This window comes from Drosophila ficusphila, unplaced genomic scaffold, assembly GCF_018152265.1.
Source record: "Drosophila ficusphila isolate 14025-0441.05 unplaced genomic scaffold, ASM1815226v1 contig_791, whole genome shotgun sequence".
Lineage (NCBI taxonomy): Eukaryota > Metazoa > Arthropoda > Insecta > Diptera > Drosophilidae > Drosophila > Drosophila ficusphila.
The window spans coordinates 7,040,360-7,060,486 of NW_025064737.1; the positions used below are offsets into that span (position 1 = coordinate 7,040,360).

At 38.7% G+C, this 20,127-nt stretch overlaps 2 protein-coding genes across 4 annotated transcripts; one reads left to right on the forward strand and one right to left on the reverse strand.

Moving 5' to 3' along the window:
* The first annotated feature begins 327 nt into the window (after positions 1 to 327).
* LOC108101085 (phosphatidylinositol transfer protein beta isoform) lies at positions 328 to 11,207 on the forward strand. Of its 3 annotated transcripts, none has more exons than XM_017205284.2 (9): positions 328 to 476; positions 881 to 936; positions 8,921 to 8,951; positions 9,021 to 9,132; positions 9,192 to 9,343; positions 9,755 to 9,835; positions 10,003 to 10,112; positions 10,176 to 10,355; positions 10,561 to 11,207. In XM_017205284.2, the coding sequence occupies exons 2-9, from the start codon at positions 920 to 922 to the stop codon at positions 10,697 to 10,699; spliced, it is 822 nt and encodes a 273-aa protein (XP_017060773.1). In that variant the 5' UTR covers positions 328 to 476; positions 881 to 919; the 3' UTR covers positions 10,700 to 11,207. The 3 variants fall into 3 exon arrangements, with proteins under 3 accessions (XP_017060773.1, XP_017060775.1, XP_017060774.1); XM_017205286.2 differs by lacking the exon at positions 9,755 to 9,835 and adding an exon at positions 9,460 to 9,537 and having other exon boundaries at positions 329 to 476; XM_017205285.2 differs by lacking the exon at positions 328 to 476 and adding an exon at positions 552 to 569.
* Positions 11,208 to 13,100: 1,893 nt separating this feature from the next.
* LOC108101084 (cryptochrome-1) lies at positions 13,101 to 17,292 on the reverse strand. Its single transcript, XM_017205283.2, has 4 exons — positions 17,006 to 17,292; positions 15,180 to 15,523; positions 14,041 to 14,960; positions 13,101 to 13,451 (listed from the first exon to the last, which is right to left on the reverse strand). Exons 1-4 carry the CDS (start codon positions 17,145 to 17,147, stop codon positions 13,229 to 13,231), a joined length of 1,629 nt encoding a protein of 542 aa, XP_017060772.1. The 5' UTR covers positions 17,148 to 17,292; the 3' UTR covers positions 13,101 to 13,228.
* Positions 17,293 to 20,127: the final 2,835 nt, after the last annotated feature.

Consider the following 20,127-nt stretch of genomic DNA (forward strand, 5'->3'; position numbering starts at 1 on the left):
CAAATTGCATTTTCAATTTTGAAATTGCATAGACATGTAGCTTTCACATATTGACCGAAATTTGAATTTATTTGAATACGATTATTTTGCCTTCGGGTAACTTACTTAGTTTACTAGTTGGCAATTTTTGGTTGCCTTAAAGATCAAAAATAAGATATTGGAATAAACTTGCACCATTTGGCAAATGTAGTAGGAATCCTATATAAGAGTCAAGGGAGTTCCCCTTAAAATTGTAGCTAGCTGCCCATCCCTGACTTCACCTATCGATAGTCGGCACCGATAGGTGCCCTCCGCCTAGTGTGACCGTATGGTCTCGGCCAAATTTAGGCTCTAAAAGTATTTTGCATGAACATCGAATTTTATCTCCGCTTCGACACGCAGTAACTTGACAACAAAAACCCATTACTAATATATTACTGCCGTCGATTTGCAAACGCGTATAGTTCCCGAAACCAGGCAAATCGCAGCCCCCAGTTGTACGTCACCGTATAAGTAATAAATCAGCGGCAAATCGCATAATTTGGGCATTGATATTCCGCCTTGAAGTGTGCGTGTGCGAGTGTGTGTATGTGCGTATGACTCGTGTTTTAGCCGACAATTGGAGAAAAAAGGCATTAGATATAAATTTGGCAACTAAACGCCGCTAATTTGGTCAAACAAAAGCATAAACATAAACAAAGAGTGCAAGTGTTTAAACTTGGCAGCGAAACAAACGCCTCAGTGGTTCTGGCATATATATCTATATATATAAATTATAAATTAAATATAGAAAGTGCGTGCGAAGGTTAAGCGCCGAGTGCAACCGCATTTGCATTTGGAAATAATAAGTTCACCTGCAAAATCGCAATAAATCTAATTCTGTATTCCCACTCTCCCGCAGCGAATCAAGCAGGAAAATACCGGATAATTTTTCGCCAAGATGCAGATCAAAGAATTGTAAGTATGCATGTTTAAAGTTTTACTTTTAATTTATTTATTTTACGTTAAAATAACTGAAAAGCTGGGCATGCCGCAAATGATTTGTGATAAATCGATTTTTGGCTCTCTCCCCATGTCACATTCTCTCTTTTGCTCTCTTCGTCTCTCTCCTGTCGCGTGTCGATTCTCTCTGGCATTGTTTTTGTTGTATTTAAGTTTGCGGGCATTTTCCGCAACAACAACAAAATAATGTGTTTCTTATCAGCCCCCAGACGCCCCTTTCCCTCCCCTTTTCTTTCCATTTTGCTCTATCACAGGTATTTTGCAGCTGCGACTATGACGTAATAGAATTTAAGTTAGATCTGAAGCTATGAAATCAATCTTATTCCAAAGCATTACCACTGCTAATTAGTTTTTGGAATCTCCTCTGACTCATCAAAGTATGTTTAAAAAAAAAATGCTTTTCAGTTGCTCAAGCGACGCCACGTTGTCGATTTGGCCGTTTTCGTGAGTCACTCTCTTTTGCGCCTCTCTTTTTCCATAACTCTCTTTTCTCGGCATTTCGAACTACGATTTTAATCAAACAAGTTGTTAAGTGCGATAAGGTCGTTGCGTAAACCCCATAAAAATGACTCACTTGCGTCGCAAATCCTTTTCGGCGGCTATACATAAGATGATATTCTTCCCATTTGCAAATGGCTCACGTTTTCCTCCTTCTCAGTCCCCTTTTGGCACTGATACTTTTAATTTATTAACGGAAATTGCCAAAGGCTGAAATCAAATGGCCTGGCTTATAATTGCTTTGACTTTGACAGCTGACGAAAAAGCAAGAAAAATCTAAACAAACTGCACACGAGATTGCGATGGTTCTCTCAATAGGCACACAGTTTTAATCTCGTTCTTATAATTTTGCTTTCCTACATTTTAAAGTCGCTCCTACACAATCTTTCACATCAATCTGATAATTGAACTTTGATTGAATATAAAGAGAGCCTATTACTGATAATTGTTGATAAGTATATGCGGCTTGTAAAGCTTTTAATTCTCGTATAATTGGGGGAGCGTTTGTTGGTTTAGAGTTTTTCTCATGTCGAGGTTTTTTGCTTAAATATATTTTTCACCTCTCTCCTTTAATATTTTGAGCTTGCTAAACAATAACAATTAACACTATATAACAGGTTAACAAAGCATTCTCACACAACCTTAACTCTTTTTCATATATGTATGTATGTATATTGTTTAATGGCATATTAGTAGTAGTTAAAAATGTCCCATTTGATGACAGTTTTAGGCTAGACAAGTACCAAAGGCCGCTGAGCTATGCTACACACAAAAAGGCTTTTGGAGTGGCATTTTAACGGAATTTTATGAATTTAAGGACCTGTAGGCTGGCAGGCAATCTTCATGTAAGGCATTATCCTTTAATTATTCTCGATGCCTTTTGGCATTTGCATTTCGAAAAGCTTTTTTTCTGGCAGATTTTCTCGTTTTTCCGACTGCCGCCTGTTGAAGTGTAAACCATTTGGCAATGAAAATTTCAACACCATCATTAAATGAAAAACAAACGTGGAAATAAAAGCAACGCGTGCCGGACCAGGTTGCTGCAGGTTGATAAACAATTTTAAATTGCCGCGGGGCAAATTGACCAAATGAATCAAAAGCAGCAGAAAAGTAACAAAAACAAATTGTGATAGACAACACTTTGCATGTTTCATCTGATATTGTGTTTTATTGTAAACAGCAATGCTTTAAACGCTGCTCTTTATTTATTGACATGGTAATCTGAGTAGTGGGCTTAGCAAAACAAATTATCATAGATAAACTGTGTGGTTTTGACTATCTGATAGAAATCAAATCATTAGCATTGATAACATTGATGCAAATAATTTAAAGCTCAAAAGTTTACAGCTCACTTTAAAAAAATTAAATTCGTTTTTTAAATAGAGTTTTTCAAGTATTAGCCAGTTTACTTAGCTAATTTCTATATATTATAAGCTTTGATTTCCGCAAGATTTAAAAACCTCAAGTGCGAGAGTTTTCTACCTAAAACCTTCTCAAACTTTGCTCTCTAAAAGCTACAGTTCGTTTCAATGTCAGTCCTCGACGGTACTCATCAAAAACCAGCTGTAGCGTGACTTTTACTGCCCCAACTGATTGGCTCAGTTTGGTATACCACATATGTATCCGTCAGATACTGCTCTCCCCGTTCCCCTCTCGCCCTTCCCGTAATCAATTTGAAAATGGCACGAGCTCCAATTTAGTTCCACCATTTGTGTTTTTTATGTACTGCGATAAGATAACACGAAGCGTTTGGTTTTCGGTTTTGTGTCCGTGGTTTTACTTCGCAATGGCACGGTACTCATTACTTAGTTTGAGCGTGAAGTTTCAGTTGTTTCGCAAAAGGTTGGCAATTGAGTGTGACTGCTGCTAAGCGCCAGCATAAATGGTCACCGAAAAATGATTAGTATGCCGTACTCACATCTGGGTTAGCCAAAATGCTAATTTCAATAATTATTTTGTCAAAGTTAGAATAGTTATAGGTATCTCACGATCTTCTTAAAATCTACAATTATGGTTGAACTTCAAATGTAATTTGTATTTCTGGACGATAGAAGAAAAGTATTAAACAGATTTAAGTCACTTCAAACAAGCACCTCGTCGACAAACAACAAAACAATAAATTCTTGAATTTATTTTAACAGTAACTTTCATAAGCTACGCCTTTTAGCTAAAAGAAATTGTACTTAAATTCATTATTTGGTAGCAGGTTTAAAACAACAGATTTAATTTCAGGCTCGAATGACTCACTGCTCTGTTATTCATTGAGTCCACTGGGCAATCTCTCTGTGACATCTTTATTGCGGGTAAATCAATTATTACTTGGCTTCGGCCTTCAATTGCGGCTGTGGCCAGTGGGCGGCCCTCAATAATGGCCGCCACAAGAGCCTTGGCCGAGAGCTTTCCCCTCGGTCCGCCCACACGCGCCCACTCTCAGATGCGGACACACAGCGCCACACACACAATCACTTTCCATTTTCAATTATGCCAACAAAAGCAAACAATTCCCCTTGTTCATGGCCACAAAAGAGGGTTGAATGAGTAGGTCTCCAGAGTGTTTCTTTCGGTAACTTTGGTCTCATTAAGAGTTCTTCTTCAACATTCTCCTGCTATTGTTTTTGTTTAACACGACTCCTACCAACTTCCATCCACTCCCATGTGTGGCAATTTCTTTTATGTTTCTGTTTTCGTTTTTGCATAATTTCTTCATTTCTCTCATTGTGCTTTGATTTGTGTGAAAATCACGCTGAAACTTTGCTATATCGTTTGATCTTTGGCATTGGGATATTCAACACAGTTAGAAGTTGTTTTGTTGACTATTTCGTTTGCCCTCAACTCTTGGAAGTACTACACACATACATACATATATATTTGCTTTTTTCTACTTAACTTATTGGGAAATAACTTTTGTCACACAAACACGTTCTGCTTCTCTGTCTGTGTTTCCCTATAATTTTGCCTTCTAATGATTTTTCTTCTTCTGGGTTTTAAGATCGTACGAGTTTCCCAGAAATATGACTTCTTTATTGCCAAGGAAAAAAGTTTGGTCCATGAAGGCACAAGAATAATTTTTAATGGTTAAAAAAGTTTTACAATCGGATTTTATTAAACGACAAATGCTTCGTGGAAAATTGTTGAAAAGAAAAGTTATACGGTTTGGAAAATTAAAAGATTTGTCAAAAGAAAGAGGAGAGCAGAATTCAATTGACACTTTCAAGTTGTTGGAAATTGTTAACCATCGTGGTATAAATTCTTGCATTATAAGCAATTTATTTGTTCGTCGTGATCAGTAATTGAGCGTGATAAGAGATTCAATTTGTATTTATTTTGTTTACATGGCAAATTAAATTGTTTGACTATTGCCTTATAGGTTTGCTGTTTAATGAATGTTTAATTAAATACCCTAAGCGGAAGTGTTTATTTCACTCCGATGAACTTAAACTTCTAGAGCTTAGTTCCGTACGTTTTGATTATTCAATGATTAAGTCAAGTTCCAGATAACTTCATTAACAATTAAACACCGCAACCCAATGTTTTACCTTGCCCTGAGCCCCTTTATAGTTCTAACTTTTCCGTGCCCCTGCCCTCCACACGCACATACAGTGGCTCGCAGCTTATTTCGTGCAGTTACCTAAAAAAAGTTCAAATCGTTATTCCTGCTAAACTAAAGAAGATAGCTGAAAAATTTAAACGCAGTATTTTAATATGGAATATTAACTTATTTATTGAACGAAAGCGATTTTCTTAATCATAAAAACAAAAAAATTATTTAATAAAAACAAAATGTACAGGGTTTTTCGATGCCGCAGCTTATTTCGTGCAGCAGATTCTACTTAACTTATTATTAGTAATTTAACAGATACGGTTTTGTATGTCCATTTTTCTGGTTCAGGACATCTTTGAGATGATTTCCCATGGAGCAAAATAACTTTTTAGTGGTTTCCAGTGGAATTTTTTGCCATTCTTCCATAAGAACAGTTTTCAGGTCGTTTTTGTTCGAAATCTTCCTCTTCCTTATAGCGATGTCCAATATTTCCCAAAAATTTTCGATCTCATTTAAATCTGGAGACTGTGCTGGCGTTATAACGACATGTGGGCAGTTCCAGGTAACCCAAGACTTCACAATTCCTGCTGAATGCTTCGGATCGTTGTCCTGGTAAAATCGAAAACGATCGCGTATGCCCAGTTTTTTAGCAGTTTGCAGTAGGTTATCCTCTAAAATGTTGAGGTACATTGTGGCGTCCTTGATGCCATCCATGAAAATGACTTTGCCCATGCCAAAGGCTGCCTTACAGGCCCAAACCATGGCCTGACCAGCGCCATGTTTGACCGTAGATTTCAGGTGCTTATTTTCAAACTCTGTATTTGGTCACAGGAGCACATACTTTCACTAATTTTGATCTGGGATGACTTTATTTTTGCTGACGAGTCAAAATGTAACATTTTTGGTTCAGATGGACGACAATTTGTGTGGCGGCGACCAAATACAGAGTTTGAAAATAAGCACCTGAAATCTACGGTCAAACATGGCGCTGGTCAGGCCATGGTTTGGGCCTGTAAGGCAGCCTTTGGCATGGGCAAAGTCATTTTCATGGATGGCATCAAGGACGCCACAATGTACCTCAACATTTTAGAGGATAACCTACTGCAAACTGCTAAAAAACTGGGCATACGCGATCGTTTTCGATTTTACCAGGACAACGATCCGAAGCATTCAGCAGGAATTGTGAAGTCTTGGGCTACCTGGAACTGCCCACATGTCGTTATAACGCCAGCACAGTCTCCAGATTTAAATGAGATCGAAAATTTTTGGGAAATATTGGACATCGCTATAAGGAAGAGGAAGATTTCGAACAAAAACGACCTGAAAACTGTTCTTATGGAAGAATGGCAAAAAATTCCACTGGAAACCACTAAAAAGTTATTTTGCTCCATGGGAAATCATCTCAAAGATGTCCTGAACCAGAAAAATGGACATACAAAACCGTATCTGTTAAATTACTAATAATAAGTTAAGTAGAATCTGCTGCACGAAATAAGCTGCGGCATCGAAAAACCCTGTACATTTTGTTTTTATTAAATAATTTTTTTGTTTTTATGATTAAGAAAATCGCTTTCGTTCAATAAATAAGTTAATATTCCATATTAAAATACTGCGTTTAAATTTTTCAGTTATCTTCTTTAGTTTAGCAGGAATAACGATTTGAACTTTTTTTAGGTAACTGCACGAAATAAGCTGCGAGCCACTGTACTTCTAAATCAACCATCTCGTTTGGGGAAATCCCTCAGATGAACTTGAGCGAAAGTTAAACATGGAAGGGTTTCGTGTCCCCCCTTCTCATAAAGCATTGCTCTGCGAACTTTAACCTTTTCAGGGGCGGCGCGTTGTTTGCCAACTTTTGAGTGGGCAGAATTAAAGTGTAGGTCCCTGTGCCACGCCTACCAGTTGCTCTAGTCGGCTGGCAATTAGGAAACACATCATTACGAGTGTCAACAGTGGGCCAAAAGGTTAATTGCGTCTGCAAGACACCCAGCAAACAAAGCACCGAAATTCCCCCCATACTTTCGCGCCATCACTTTGATTGTTCTCGAGTCGTGTCGTGTTTTCTTGTGTCGCATTGTTTGGCATTTGTGTATTATATTATGTGGGGAAGGGAGAACGGATGACAGGCCATAAAGCCGGGCCAGCACGAGGTTCAGATTCTTTATGGCCAAGGAGCTCTAGTTCGCACCTTGCGAATGCGAATGCATGCCAAGGCTTCTCCTCGCACCGGGGGAGCAATTTAGTCTTTATTCGTCGGGAAATATTTCATTTGCCAAGCCGTTGACTGTTGACTTTCCTTGAATTACAGTTTGTAGCTAAATTTTACCTTAAAAATGTTCGAGGTTAGCTTCCGCCAGCAGTTGAGGAAATACCATTATTTCTAATAGACATTTTTATTACTCAACGAAGAATCCGAGCTATGTTATTAAATGAAATTTTAAAAATGTGCCATTATTTAAATAGCTTTTCAAAAGCTTGAATTCAAAAAAAAACGAGTGCCAGGTACTAAATGACTATTGTACAGAAAAATGTAAAAGTCATGATTAGTACGTTTAACACGATATCTGCACCATTAACTCTGATAATGTGATTATTATCAGGTATGTAACTAAAAAATAAAAAGGTTTACTTTTTGTAACCGCTTGTAAAATAAAAAAAATTTTCTAGAATGTAGGAAGCGCAAATCACAGAGCATTGCTCCTTCGTTGAGCTTATCCTTTAAAAGAGGCTGCTAAAATTTTTGCAATTAAATTGTCGCCGCCAAAACCGCAACAAAAGTCAAGCGATGCGAACAAGTTTCAAGGCTCGCATAATTATATGGGGACCAGAACATTTCCTACAGCTAACCACCCATTCCCATTTCACTCTTCCGCTGCCTGCCATTTTTTTTTCTTTTTTTTTTTTTGTTGATAATTAGAGGATGAGTGTGTGCCCCGGAAGAGGGTGTTCCAAAACTCATATGCATGCAAATAAATTCAGAGAAGGCTTGTGGAACTTTCATGTTGCCAGCATTTTTGTTCGGCTGGTTTAGCAATGCCAATGCAGCTACCACTTAATTCTGCTCTCTTAATTAAAAATGTATCATTTAAAATGTGCTGTTTCAGTAACTTTCTCCGTGAAGCTTAGTAAAGTGCCCCTTGAACTAACGTAATCTGATTTTCGTTTAAGTAGACTACCAAACTTATCTTAAGTATCAATTGACTTCAATTGCTTGTCTGCTAAATAAGTTGGCCATTTTAGCAACAAGCCTCTAGATAGTTTGTTTGCATACTTTGGGGCTTGAGTAATTGGTTAAGACAATGTAAAATCAACGGAGAGGACTTATAATTATGCAAATTTAAGGCAAATTTGGACAACACATCTTGGAGCTCCAAGGGGATTACGCAATCAAACAGTATTCATTTTGCCTTCCAGCTTAAAGCCTGAACATGTCAACTCTGTTAAGTAGTTATCAAATTGAATTGTTTATCTTATTGATGAAACAGTAAAACAGTCTGGTTTGGCTATATTTTGTAGTAAATAAATACAAATTCAATCAGCCCATAAACTATTTCTATGTAGTTATTGACATTTATTGTTATTGAGAGTTTTTCCGGTTTGTTGTCACATGACACACCGAAATAACCAAATACTGAACAGTAATCTGAACCGTTATTTGCCATTTGCAATTTAAACACGCTATTAATTGAATTTCTCTGGTTATTGTTAATTATTTTCATATTTCCCACTCCCACTGGGCCCGAAATACCTCGCTGCTCAGTGGGGAGTTAAGGGTATCAACAGCTCTTTATGCACAGGCCTGATATTTAATTAAAATTGTTATATTAAACTTAATTAAAACTGAGTAGCCTTTATGCATACATTCGCTGACACAATTATTCCTTTTTCTTCTCGTTGCAGCCGTGTGACTTTGCCATTGACGGTGGAAGAGGTAATATAGTTAACTGGCGGAAAGAGCGCTCTTGTGCAGAGAATAACTTTCCCATCTTCCCTTTTTCAGTATCAAGTTGCACAATTATTCTCGGTGGCCGAGGCGTCAAAGGAGAACACGGGAGGCGGCGAGGGCATCGAGGTGTTAAAGAACGAACCCTTCGAAGACTTTCCCCTTTTGGGTAAACTATTTAAAATGAATCATTTAAAACTTTAAATAATCCTCTTTCAATCCCCTCAGGTGGCAAATATAATTCCGGTCAATATACATATAAGATCTACCATCTGCAATCAAAAGTTCCAGCCTACATAAGACTATTGGCACCCAAGGGATCATTGGAGATCCACGAGGAGGCATGGAATGCCTATCCCTATTGTCGAACGATTATCACGGTAAAAGGGGTTAAATTAGGGGTACAACAAATATGGGCAGAAAAAACAAAGAATTTTTTCGTTGGTTGTTTTGTTAAGAAGCCCGTCTGATTATTGTGATTATATTGCATTTCTAGAACCCCAAATTCATGAAAGAAGCTTTCAAAATAGTCATCGACACGCTGCACGTCGGCGATGCGGGCGACTCAGAAAATGTAAGTCGGAGATCCACAGCATGATCTTACTAACTTGTATTCTCTTCTTTTCTCTCCACAACATCACATCACCTCATCTCATCTATGCATTTGATTGTGAATACTAACTAACCGCGACTAACCGCATTTGATCAATATGCAATATGATTTTGTCAAAATTCCACGACCCATGTGTTTGGCTTGTTTTGGTTTTGGATATTTTAATTTTTATGTTAAGAATCCTGGTTATATGAATAAGAACTTTAAAATAGACATTTATTCGAACCACATAGAAAATGACATTGGCACTGTTGAGAACGTGAGTTCCGTTTATTTTGTACTTTATTTGCTGTCTGCTCTGTTCAGCTTTGTAGTTCTAATCCGCCATCGATCCATGTGCATGTCTACGTAGTAAACGCTTTCTATGTTATGCCTTTCATGGCCGTAATGAGTATTTCTAAGATGGTTTGCCTTGGCTTTTTTCAGGTGCACGAGCTGACGCCGGACAAGCTGAAAATGCGGGAGGTGGTGCACATTGACATTGCCAACGATCCGGTCCTGCCAGCGGACTACAAGCCCGATGAGGATCCAACCACGTAAGCTACATTAAGTAACTTTCCTTTGGCATTGTTATTAATGTTTCAATTATAATTTTTTAGCTACCAGTCAAAGAAGACGGGCCGCGGTCCCCTGGTGGGAGCCGATTGGAAAAAACGGGTCGATCCTGTCATGACCTGCTACAAGCTGGTCTCGTGCGAGTTCAAATGGTTCGGCCTGCAAACAAGAGTAGAGAATTTTATACAAAAATCGGAGCGCCGCCTCTTTACAAACTTCCATCGGTAAATGTCCACAAATTTTGATGAAAGCTCTTTGTAACTAGTTTTCATATGTTTTGAATATGCCTCAACAACATATTTTCCAAGAAACCATTAGGAAACTAGGAAAATATTGCCTAGTTGATAGTGCATTAGTTGTGCATTACTATATCTTAAAACCTTTTGCTGAAAACTCTACTTATCCCTTTTTTTTGTTTTTAAACCTCAGCCAAGTTTTCTGTTCAACTGATCGCTGGTACGGTCTAACCATGGAGGACATCCGCGCCATCGAGGACCAGACAAAGGAGGAGCTGGACAAGGCGCGGCAGGTGGGCGAGGTGCGGGGTATGCGCGCGGACGCCGACTAAGTGTAGTAGACAATTGTAAACAAAATATGTGTATGTAAAAACCAGGCGAAACAAGAACTAAAAGGCAAAACAAAACAAACAAACAGATTAATGAAATTGAGATAAAATTGCATAAATAAATTTACGATAAAAAACTAACACCAAGCAAACAAAATGAAACGAAACGATATGAAAGCAATGTGAAGCCACAGCAGCGTCAACTGAAACAAAAGCAAACTAAGCAAACACCAAGTGTACGAAAACCGCAGCAACAAAAGCTTAGTTCTAGTGTAGCACACGACAACAAATTAAAGAACCCGAGAAACGGTTGCGACCGCAGTAAGTTAGTTAAGTTCCTTCCACTGCACTGTATGTAAAATGTTACCCGGATACCCGAGCAAACACGAAGGACATCTGTTGACGGCACTCTCCTCCACGCATGGCCTGCATCACGTCAAATCCAATTGTTTAAGTTGCATTTTGTAAATTGTGAAAATAAACCAAATGACAGTTAATGTAAAAAGTTAAACGCAAACATCCTGTATAACCTGTATGAATAACCGAGAATCGATGATAGAAGAAAGAGAGGGCGAGAGGTGGGAGCGTTTTGAATATGTGATTTTCTGAGAATATGTACATAGGAGCCTATGCAGCCATGTCTATTTGCATTCATTGGCTATGCATCTGTGGTCTGCATTTGATTTGCATTTCAAAAAGTCAATGTAACAATCCAATCCCAAGAAAGCCAGGAGTTGGAGGAGAGTCTGAGGGGGCCTTGGGTTTGATTGACTGAGCAAACAGTTGCCTTCCATGGGTTAGCTTGAATGATTTATGAATCGTTTGCGAAAGGAGTTAGCTGCGAGCCATTCGCTTATCTGGCTGCGAACAATAGCATTCCAAGATTGTAAGGGGATTTGCCCGAGAAAATGTGTTATTCCATTCTGAATGATGTTTTCAAACACACTAGGAAACTGCCAATACTTAAATTGCCCAAATAAGAGGATAAACCTTAAAAGAAACCACCTTAGACACACCGTACTCTTCAGCTGTAGGCACATATCCTCGAAATCGCCTCGAGTTTTTTACTATCTGCCACTTGATTCTGCTCAAACGAACAAATATCTCTTGAAATCTATGTAAAACTATTGATCTATCTATGAAACGTCCATTTTAAAGCTGTAACCTCTACCAATACCAAAAATATTTAAAGCTTTTAACAAAATCATTAGTGGAGCTATATTTTCATGATCGAAAAACACGCATACACGAAGATACCACGAGACACTTGTGTCCAGTTGAAATGATGAAGGAAAAATTAAAAGGCAAATGAATTTAATTGAACCTCATAGGCTTAAAGCAGTCAGCTAGCACCATATGGTAATGGGGAATGGAAATGGCTGGGGGGAAATCAGGGGGATTTAAAATGTATTGCATACGCAATGGGGACAAGCAGCTTTTTATTTTTATAGCCAATCGGTTCGAGCACAGACATCCACTTAGCACACAGAATGCATCAGCACAATACTATACATTTGTACATACATACAGAGAGGACACTTGAATCGGGGAGTACTTTAAAAAATATATAATAATGATAAAAGCAAAATGCGTTACGAGATATTCCATAAAGTATAAATTGCGTCAAATTGTTATTTGCTGTGAGTTCTCGTTCGTTCTCGTTCGTTGGTTGATTGAATTGGTTGGTTCAATTATTTATTCAGCTATCGTATACTACGCAAATATGTGTGTAAAATTTACATTTACCAGAAAAATAACTTTTTTGCCAAGCAACGCTCTTAATGTTTACTCGAATTTACTTCAACTACTTCAGAGGATGTGGAATGTCTAAAAATAAATGCTTATTCCCTACGAAGGATTTAAATGAAAAATGTACTTGTGCGGGGTAAGCAAAAAGTTCGGCCGGGTCGAGCTTATATTTTCTCCAACTTTATTTGTAGCAAACTGTCGAGGGACTCAAACTTCAACAATAACTCCTTTTAGGTCCCATCAACCCCTAACAATATCTCATTTGTATGGCACACATCTAGAAGGAACACCAAAATTTAGGCATTAAAATAAAATATACACAACAACTTAGACAAATTATAAGATACAAACGGAATTCTCATTAAACGAAAGACAAACGAAGTAAGGATCAAATAGATCGACATTAAATTATATTTCAATATTTGAAATAAATTCGCGTTCAATTTTTCTCGTAAAAAAATACAACTAAATGCAAAAACTATTTAATTAATGCTGTTAATTAACGTATAATTTGATAACGTAATACAAATGATAATAATAATTATATATATATACACCATAAACAATTTTTAAAGTAAGCTGAATAAAATTGATATATGAGTAACACGTTATAAGCTGTTAAAAATAAAACGAAACCAAATAAAACAAATACAAATTGTATTGTAGTACTTATTTTAATTGAAGAAAATAAAGCATTATTAATGATATATAATATACGAGCGGTAATAGTCCCTTTATTGTGTTCATTGCTAGAACTTTATTTGGGATACACTTGGGGCTACTTTAAAATGTCACATCTGCCAGCCAGAAGAACTGACGCACCTCCTCCTCGTTAGATGGCCTGCAATGCGGGGGCGGGGTGATCAAGGAGTTGCGAAGTGCCTTCATGGCCAGCATGTTGCGCTTCACCGCCAGGGAAAGGTCAATGATGCGCTCCGGATAGTGGACTCCGATCAGGCACTCATACTGCTCCTGCTGCTCGGCAGACATTCGCCAGGGCTCGTGGCTGCGAAAATGAAATGGTACCTAAAGATTAATACTGCAATTTTTGGGAAGGGGTGATTTTCTAATAAAAATCCTAATCACGGTATTTCCCTAATTGTTGTTGATTTTGCTTATTTTTGTGTGCTATTAAAGTTTTTAATTATTTGCCAGTCTTCTTGAAAAATATTCAAAGCGTATCTTACAAAATGTAAAATATTTTCCTTTTTCGTTACGTATACGACTAGTTGAACCTCAGATTATTATAATAATTGCTGTTCAATTTTAAAAACCATTCAAGTTTTAATACTTTTTAGCTAGTTCAACTTTTGTAAACTACATGCTCAACTAATAAAGTTGTAGCTTGTAAACTAGTTTTCTTGGTAGGAGACTTCAAGTAAGCAATGTTAAACATGCCGAATTTCAAACTGAATTACCTATAATAGCTATACTTTTTCAATTAAGAGAAACTCAGACTTAATGAAGTAAAGTAGCTTGAAATTTGCATCTGTTTTTAAATATGTAGTAATAAATATATTCACCGATTATCGTAAATCTGTTTTTGTTAAACTATCTTCTGTGGAAAATGTTTTTGATCAAGCTATACAACTCACACAAATTCCTTGGGAACATTGGCCAACTCCGGAACGTACTGCTTGATGTAGGTCCCGTCGGGGTCAAGTCGCTTGGCCAGAGCCACAGGACAGGTGACCAGCGAGGAGTCCAGCAGCCTTTCGAAGGCCGAACTGGAGACCCACATCCAGTTCCCAGCACACACTGACCAATCTGCATCCAGAAGATACTTCAAGAAGTGCTGCAACCCGTGCTCCCAGCTCTGCCACATTCCACCTCGCGTTAGGAAGGTAGCTACCGTATTGCGGAGCGTGTGGTGAAGCCATCCTTCGGCGAGGAGCTGTCTCATGGCGCCATCGATGAGCGGAAATCCCGTTTGACCCAAACGCCAACGCTGCAAGAGGTCCTCGTTCGGCTTTGCCCACGAAATGCTCAGGCAGATCTCATTGTTCTCCATGCGATCGTAATTAGGATTGTTTACCGACATCGTGTAGAAGTACTCCCGCCAGATCAGCTGACCCGTAATATGTGCTCCACCGGTCATCTGAACTCCTCGAACGCAGGCACGCAACTGCACGTTCTTGAAGAGATCATGAACATTCCAGTAGAAACGGCGAACCGAAAGGCAACCAAAGCGCAAATGAGCACTCATCGACTTGGGCGTGTCCAGAATATTTGGCAATGCCTGATTGGGAAGATAAAAACCCCGCTCAAAGGCGTGTTGCTCCACTTTAAGGCGCTCCTCGAGCAAAAGTAAGGCCTGAGTTTCTCCCCCTCGCCAGTTTATTTTGGCCAGGAAACCCATGTTGTCACTGTAAATGTTGAAATGCTCCGGCGAGGGCAGCTTCTCGAAGTAGCCAAGACTTCTGCGCAACTCGGGATCCAACTCCACAAAGGAGGCGTCTTCTAAACGAGCATCGGCGACAGGGCGCGGTGGTAGCCCGATGATCTGCACAGTATGCTGAATGTATAAATAAAAATAATGCTATTAACAAATAAATAATAATTGTAAAATCAATATGATCTTGATATTATCTTGTCGTTCTACAAAAACGTTAATATTTAGTTTCGCAAATATAATATAAGATTGTTTAAAACTTTTTAAGTTTAAAACTATGTAGTTATTATTTAAAAATATATTTATTTAATATTTTTATGTATTGTAAGTATGATTACTTACCAGGAACATCTGATAGGTAAGCGGCGGAATGCCACCGTTGGTGTCGATTACAGTACGGGGATCCCAGAGCGTGTGCGATACCTTCTCCACGAGGTCGATGCCCAGTTCGCGGCACAAGGATCGAATGCTCTCATCACGATCGCTCCAAATAGGCTCGCAGTCCTGCTCAATGCAGATTTTATAGATGCGGAATTGCTCGTGCAGCCGCCGGAAGATGTACGCCGGTTCGCCCTCGAAGATGTGCAGACGTCCCCGTCCTTCAGTAGCCGCCTGCAGCTGCTCGTCAATGTCCTGCAAGGAATCCAGCAGGAAGCGCATTCGGTTGAACCCCACGCACTTGGTGCCTGTGACAAGTAAGTCACAAAAACTTTTTATTAGGTTTTAGTATTTTCAAGCCAGAATTATATTTTTTCTGATTTTTAACCGAACAATATATAATTATAGAAAAAGGAAATCTTAACACTACTTCTCACAGCCATTATGCTTAACTGACAGCAATGCACATTTTTGAGATTAACTAGACTTCAAGCTTCAATGCTGTAGGTCTAATTTAGAGCTGAAAGGTACCTTACGTGAATTGGCAAATAAAATTAAAAAAAAAAAGAAGATTAAATTGGATAATTAGTTTGGTGAGCCAAGGATTATTCAGCACAATAAAATCAAGAAGAAAACTTAAAAATATTGCCGGACTACTGCTGCAAATCTGTGTTAATAATATTCTGCCGAGTTTTAATTGTTTATTCACGCAGCGTGCATACCATTTAAAAACACTTAAGATTGCATAAGTGTGGTCAAATTATGCATTTCAAACAAGTTTGCTTACTTAAGTGCCACCTTTCAGCAATTTTTTCAGCTTTTGCATACACAAAACGTTAAGTTTAACTCGTTTTCCATTTTCCATTGCAATAATTGTTGTTCCGCTTTTCCTCGCAAAAAGACTCTTATCGGTCAAGTTATGAGCTCTATAGGTACCTTCATTTCTCTCTGACTTAAAAAAAAAACTGTTTAAAAACGAGTACAAAAGCACTAAACTAGCATTCTGGTTTGTTCTCTAATGCCTTTTTACTCAGCTTTCATTGTCTTTCTATATCGCTCTCGACAATTCAACGGCGTTTTCGAAAAACCGCCAGCCGCAAATCGCATTAGAACGCATCGTTTGTTTTGTTCTGCCATGCAAAAGTGCACTAGGTTTCCCCCACCCCACCACAACCCCCTTTCCCATATTCCACGGGCAGGGAAAAACGCTGAATTCGCAGCGGTCGCGGAAAGAGGGAGCATTTGATAACCGATGCAAGTCGCAAAAAATGATATTAGCTCATACGTAGAATGAGCGTGTAATGGCAATCGAGCTAAAAGCCTTTAATTTTAACCCTTTGATGACAATATTTTACTTACGGACTTTTTAATATTTATTATTTTTTTTGTTCAGCCAATTTCTAAAAATATTTCATATTTCAGTTGTTTTTTTTATTAAATTTATTTAAATAGAAATGGTAAACCTTTGCTTATTTCTAAATCTTCAAAAGAGCGTGATTTGTTATCACAGTTTCTCGGTAGAAAAAATTTAAAACAAAATTTATATAGATTACAACCGCTTTAGAACTTTTCTTAATTAATCGAAATTCAATCTGAAGCCGTAAAATTAAATTTCAACGCTTACTATTTGTCATAAAAACTGGGACTTTATTGAGATTATATTGTATACTTTTATTATTCGATTGAGTCCACTAAAAATACCTAATTAAAAGCCTATGATCAACTAAAACCATTTTCCCCACATATGTATACTCATTTACTCATTGCTAACTAGACTTAGAACCGCTCACCTGCACTCTCTCCATCGAATATGAATATGGGTACTATTGATACACCCTGATCCTTATCGGCGAGGGCGGATAATAAGGCTGGATTATCGTGCAGACGCAATCCGTGGCGAAACCAAATCACATTTGCTCCCCTCGTGGCCATCCTGAATTTTTGGAGTGGAAAAACCAGAGATCACTCTCAATATTGATCGGGGAGAACAGTTTTCCGGCTGGGAAAAATTCCGACTCAGGAGAACTACTTTTTCCGCACACGCGACGATCTCGCGCCGGCTGCTAATTGGCGAATGAGAATGCGAATGCGAAACTTGAGCGTTGAGAGCGTTTCCTCCACTGCAGCTCAACGTTCCCAACGGCCAGCAGGTGGGAGTGGAGCAGTGAGAGAGAGAGAAAGAGAAGGAAAGGGGCCTGTGGGAACTGCGCACAGAAACAAATTGATATAAAATAAATAATATAAAACTATAAAACACTATGATTTAAAAAAATTAAATTAACTTCCTAATTCATTATTTTTGGATCAGAGAACGTTTATAGGTCAAGTCACACTAACCAATTTTTCCTGTATCATAGACTTTTGTTTAACAAATGCTAGAAGCAGCCAATATTGATTTTGGATGATCTATTTTGTTCTTAAATTCGCAGAGTACGTATTTTGATAAGGAAAATGGTTTCAAAAAAGCATTAACGGTTTCCAATTGTATTGGTAAATAAAAGGGTTTCAACGATACTTTGAAAAAAGACTCTATTTTCTCTCTGTGTGGAAGCGGGCACTGTGAACCGAACCGGTAACTTGAAGCCACCCGTTCGAGTGCATCAATACAAAAGCTGGCAATGTGTGTGTGCTGGTGCTTGTGTGAGCATAAGTGTGGCATTCTGCCCATGGCAGTGTGCACTTATACCACTGCACTGTACTGCGCTCTGCCGGCTCGGCCCCACCCCCCACACAATTCCGACCCCCCAGCTAGCTGACACCCCCTTTATCCGTTTTCTCAGAGAGAGACAGCATTCTGAGCATATAGAACTGAACCCAACTGTTGCCGCTTGTGACGTAGCGAGCTTTTAACAACGATTCGATCCGAGAGTAACCTTGGAAAGGGTATCAGGTGTGTTGTTAGCTTTCTTGAATTTTAGTGGAGCTTTTCCAATGAAATTTAATTTTATGGTTTAATATAAGATTTATTTGAATGGGCAAAACTGAATAAGGTTTTGTCCTATTATAAATTAGATATTTCATTAAAATCTAAAATTTTTTTAAACTATTATGGGCATTGGTTTAAGTAAAAACTTAAAAGTGAGATTTTGTAATGCTTAAAAAAGTAACAAAGGTAATTTGTTAAAGAGCGAGAAAGAAGCAAATGATGGTAAATACTTCTTTTTAACTAATCATTTTTTTAGGGTTGTAGTTAAGTATTTAGTTAAAAGTTTGCTTGTGTAACCAATTATGTTGGGAACATAATGGCTTTAACGGCAACCGCGATTAATTTTCTCTTTTTTGCCGCGCACTGCATTGGCATGGTAGCCTTAAACGCTGGCCATAAACCCTCTGCCAGCTTTGAGTGAGCATTCCCCCTTTAAAACCCCTACGCACACTAAATGCTCCACATCCCTGGCCGCCCTCGACGACCCTTGTTGTGAGCAAACTACGCAGTTGCATCACAAAAACTTTGGCATTGCATGTTGCCCAGACAACGACAACGGCAACTGCAGGACCAGCGGCAGAAGAGGCATCAGCGGCAGCAACAAGGACCAAAGGAGGCAACGTGCGTAACGGAATGTCAGCTGCAAAGCTCGACGACGCACGTGTCCTGGCAACAACACCAACGAACAACAGCAACAACAACAACACAAGCCACTGCATGCCACAATCAGGCGAAGAATTCAAATGATGACGATGATGAGCCTTCTGTGGTTGCACTTTGGCCAAAACCAGGATGGGACGGGAGATGGGGCAAGGGATGAAGTGAAACGGGTCAAAATGGACAAGGGAGTGGGGACGAACCACTGCAAAAGCTTTAGCACAAAAGAATTCTGCTTGCCTTGTTGGCTTTTATGAAACTAATTTACGTTCATCGTTTGGAGAAGCTTAGAAAAGGACTTAAAGTCCGGATATTTGAGTTTGAAAATGTCCAATTCAATTACTTTTAATGAATGAACTCATATTACCCAATCGCCATGTGTGCTTCCTTTAACATAGCCTTTACCAAATGTTTTTTTGCAGGTCCTTTTAATTTAATTTGAGGGTCCTTTGAAAAGCGACAATTATGGTGAAATTGACAAATGAAAATGGTCCAGTGTAAAAGTGAAAAAGAATTACTCATACGCCAGGTGGCACCAAATGTTCGTTGGCTTTTTATTTAACAATTGCAGATGGGTCGCCATGGTTTCCTTTGCCTCGAAATTTAAGCTCTTTTGAAGCTAATTGGCTTTCATCGTTTGACGTTTCAAAAAGGACTTATACAACAGATATTGGGGAAACCGAGTCGACAATTGCCGAATAATAACCATTATTTCTTACAAGCCGGAGTACAATATTAAAAAGCTTGGAAAATTAATAAAATGATGTTTGGGAATGACTATTAACATTATATAATTATTCAATTGCCTTCACTTTGAAAGGTTTAGGAATGTGAATTGCTATTGTAAATTGTGGTGGAAACTCAATAATACCTGGCAACCAGGTAGGTCCAAGCCTTCAAAGGGATTTCTTTTCTTTTTGTGCAGCTGGTTTGGTATGGTTTCCCCTCCCGAATAGTAAACTCTTCAGCTTTTGCTGGGGTTTCCCACACCATAATTTATCTTCCAGCCAGCGAGTTACGAGCTCAGGTGCAGTGGATCTTCCGTTCAAATGCCGGGCGCCGGCTGCTAGTTTCATTCTTTCGCTCAACACGTCACCAAGGACTTGAGGGGCATCCTTTGTGCAATCAGCAGCAGCACTGCCACTCCCACCCACACAGACCCTGTGTTTGTGTTGATGCTTCGCTACATTACATGATTGCCAGGCTGTAGATTGCCGCTTGTTAGTGAACAGTGTTGCCAGCAGTCGGTTTCGAACCCAAACAGATCAGCAAAAAACACAGGGGAGCAGGACAATTTTTATTTATTTATTTCAAGTTATTTGTAAAGAA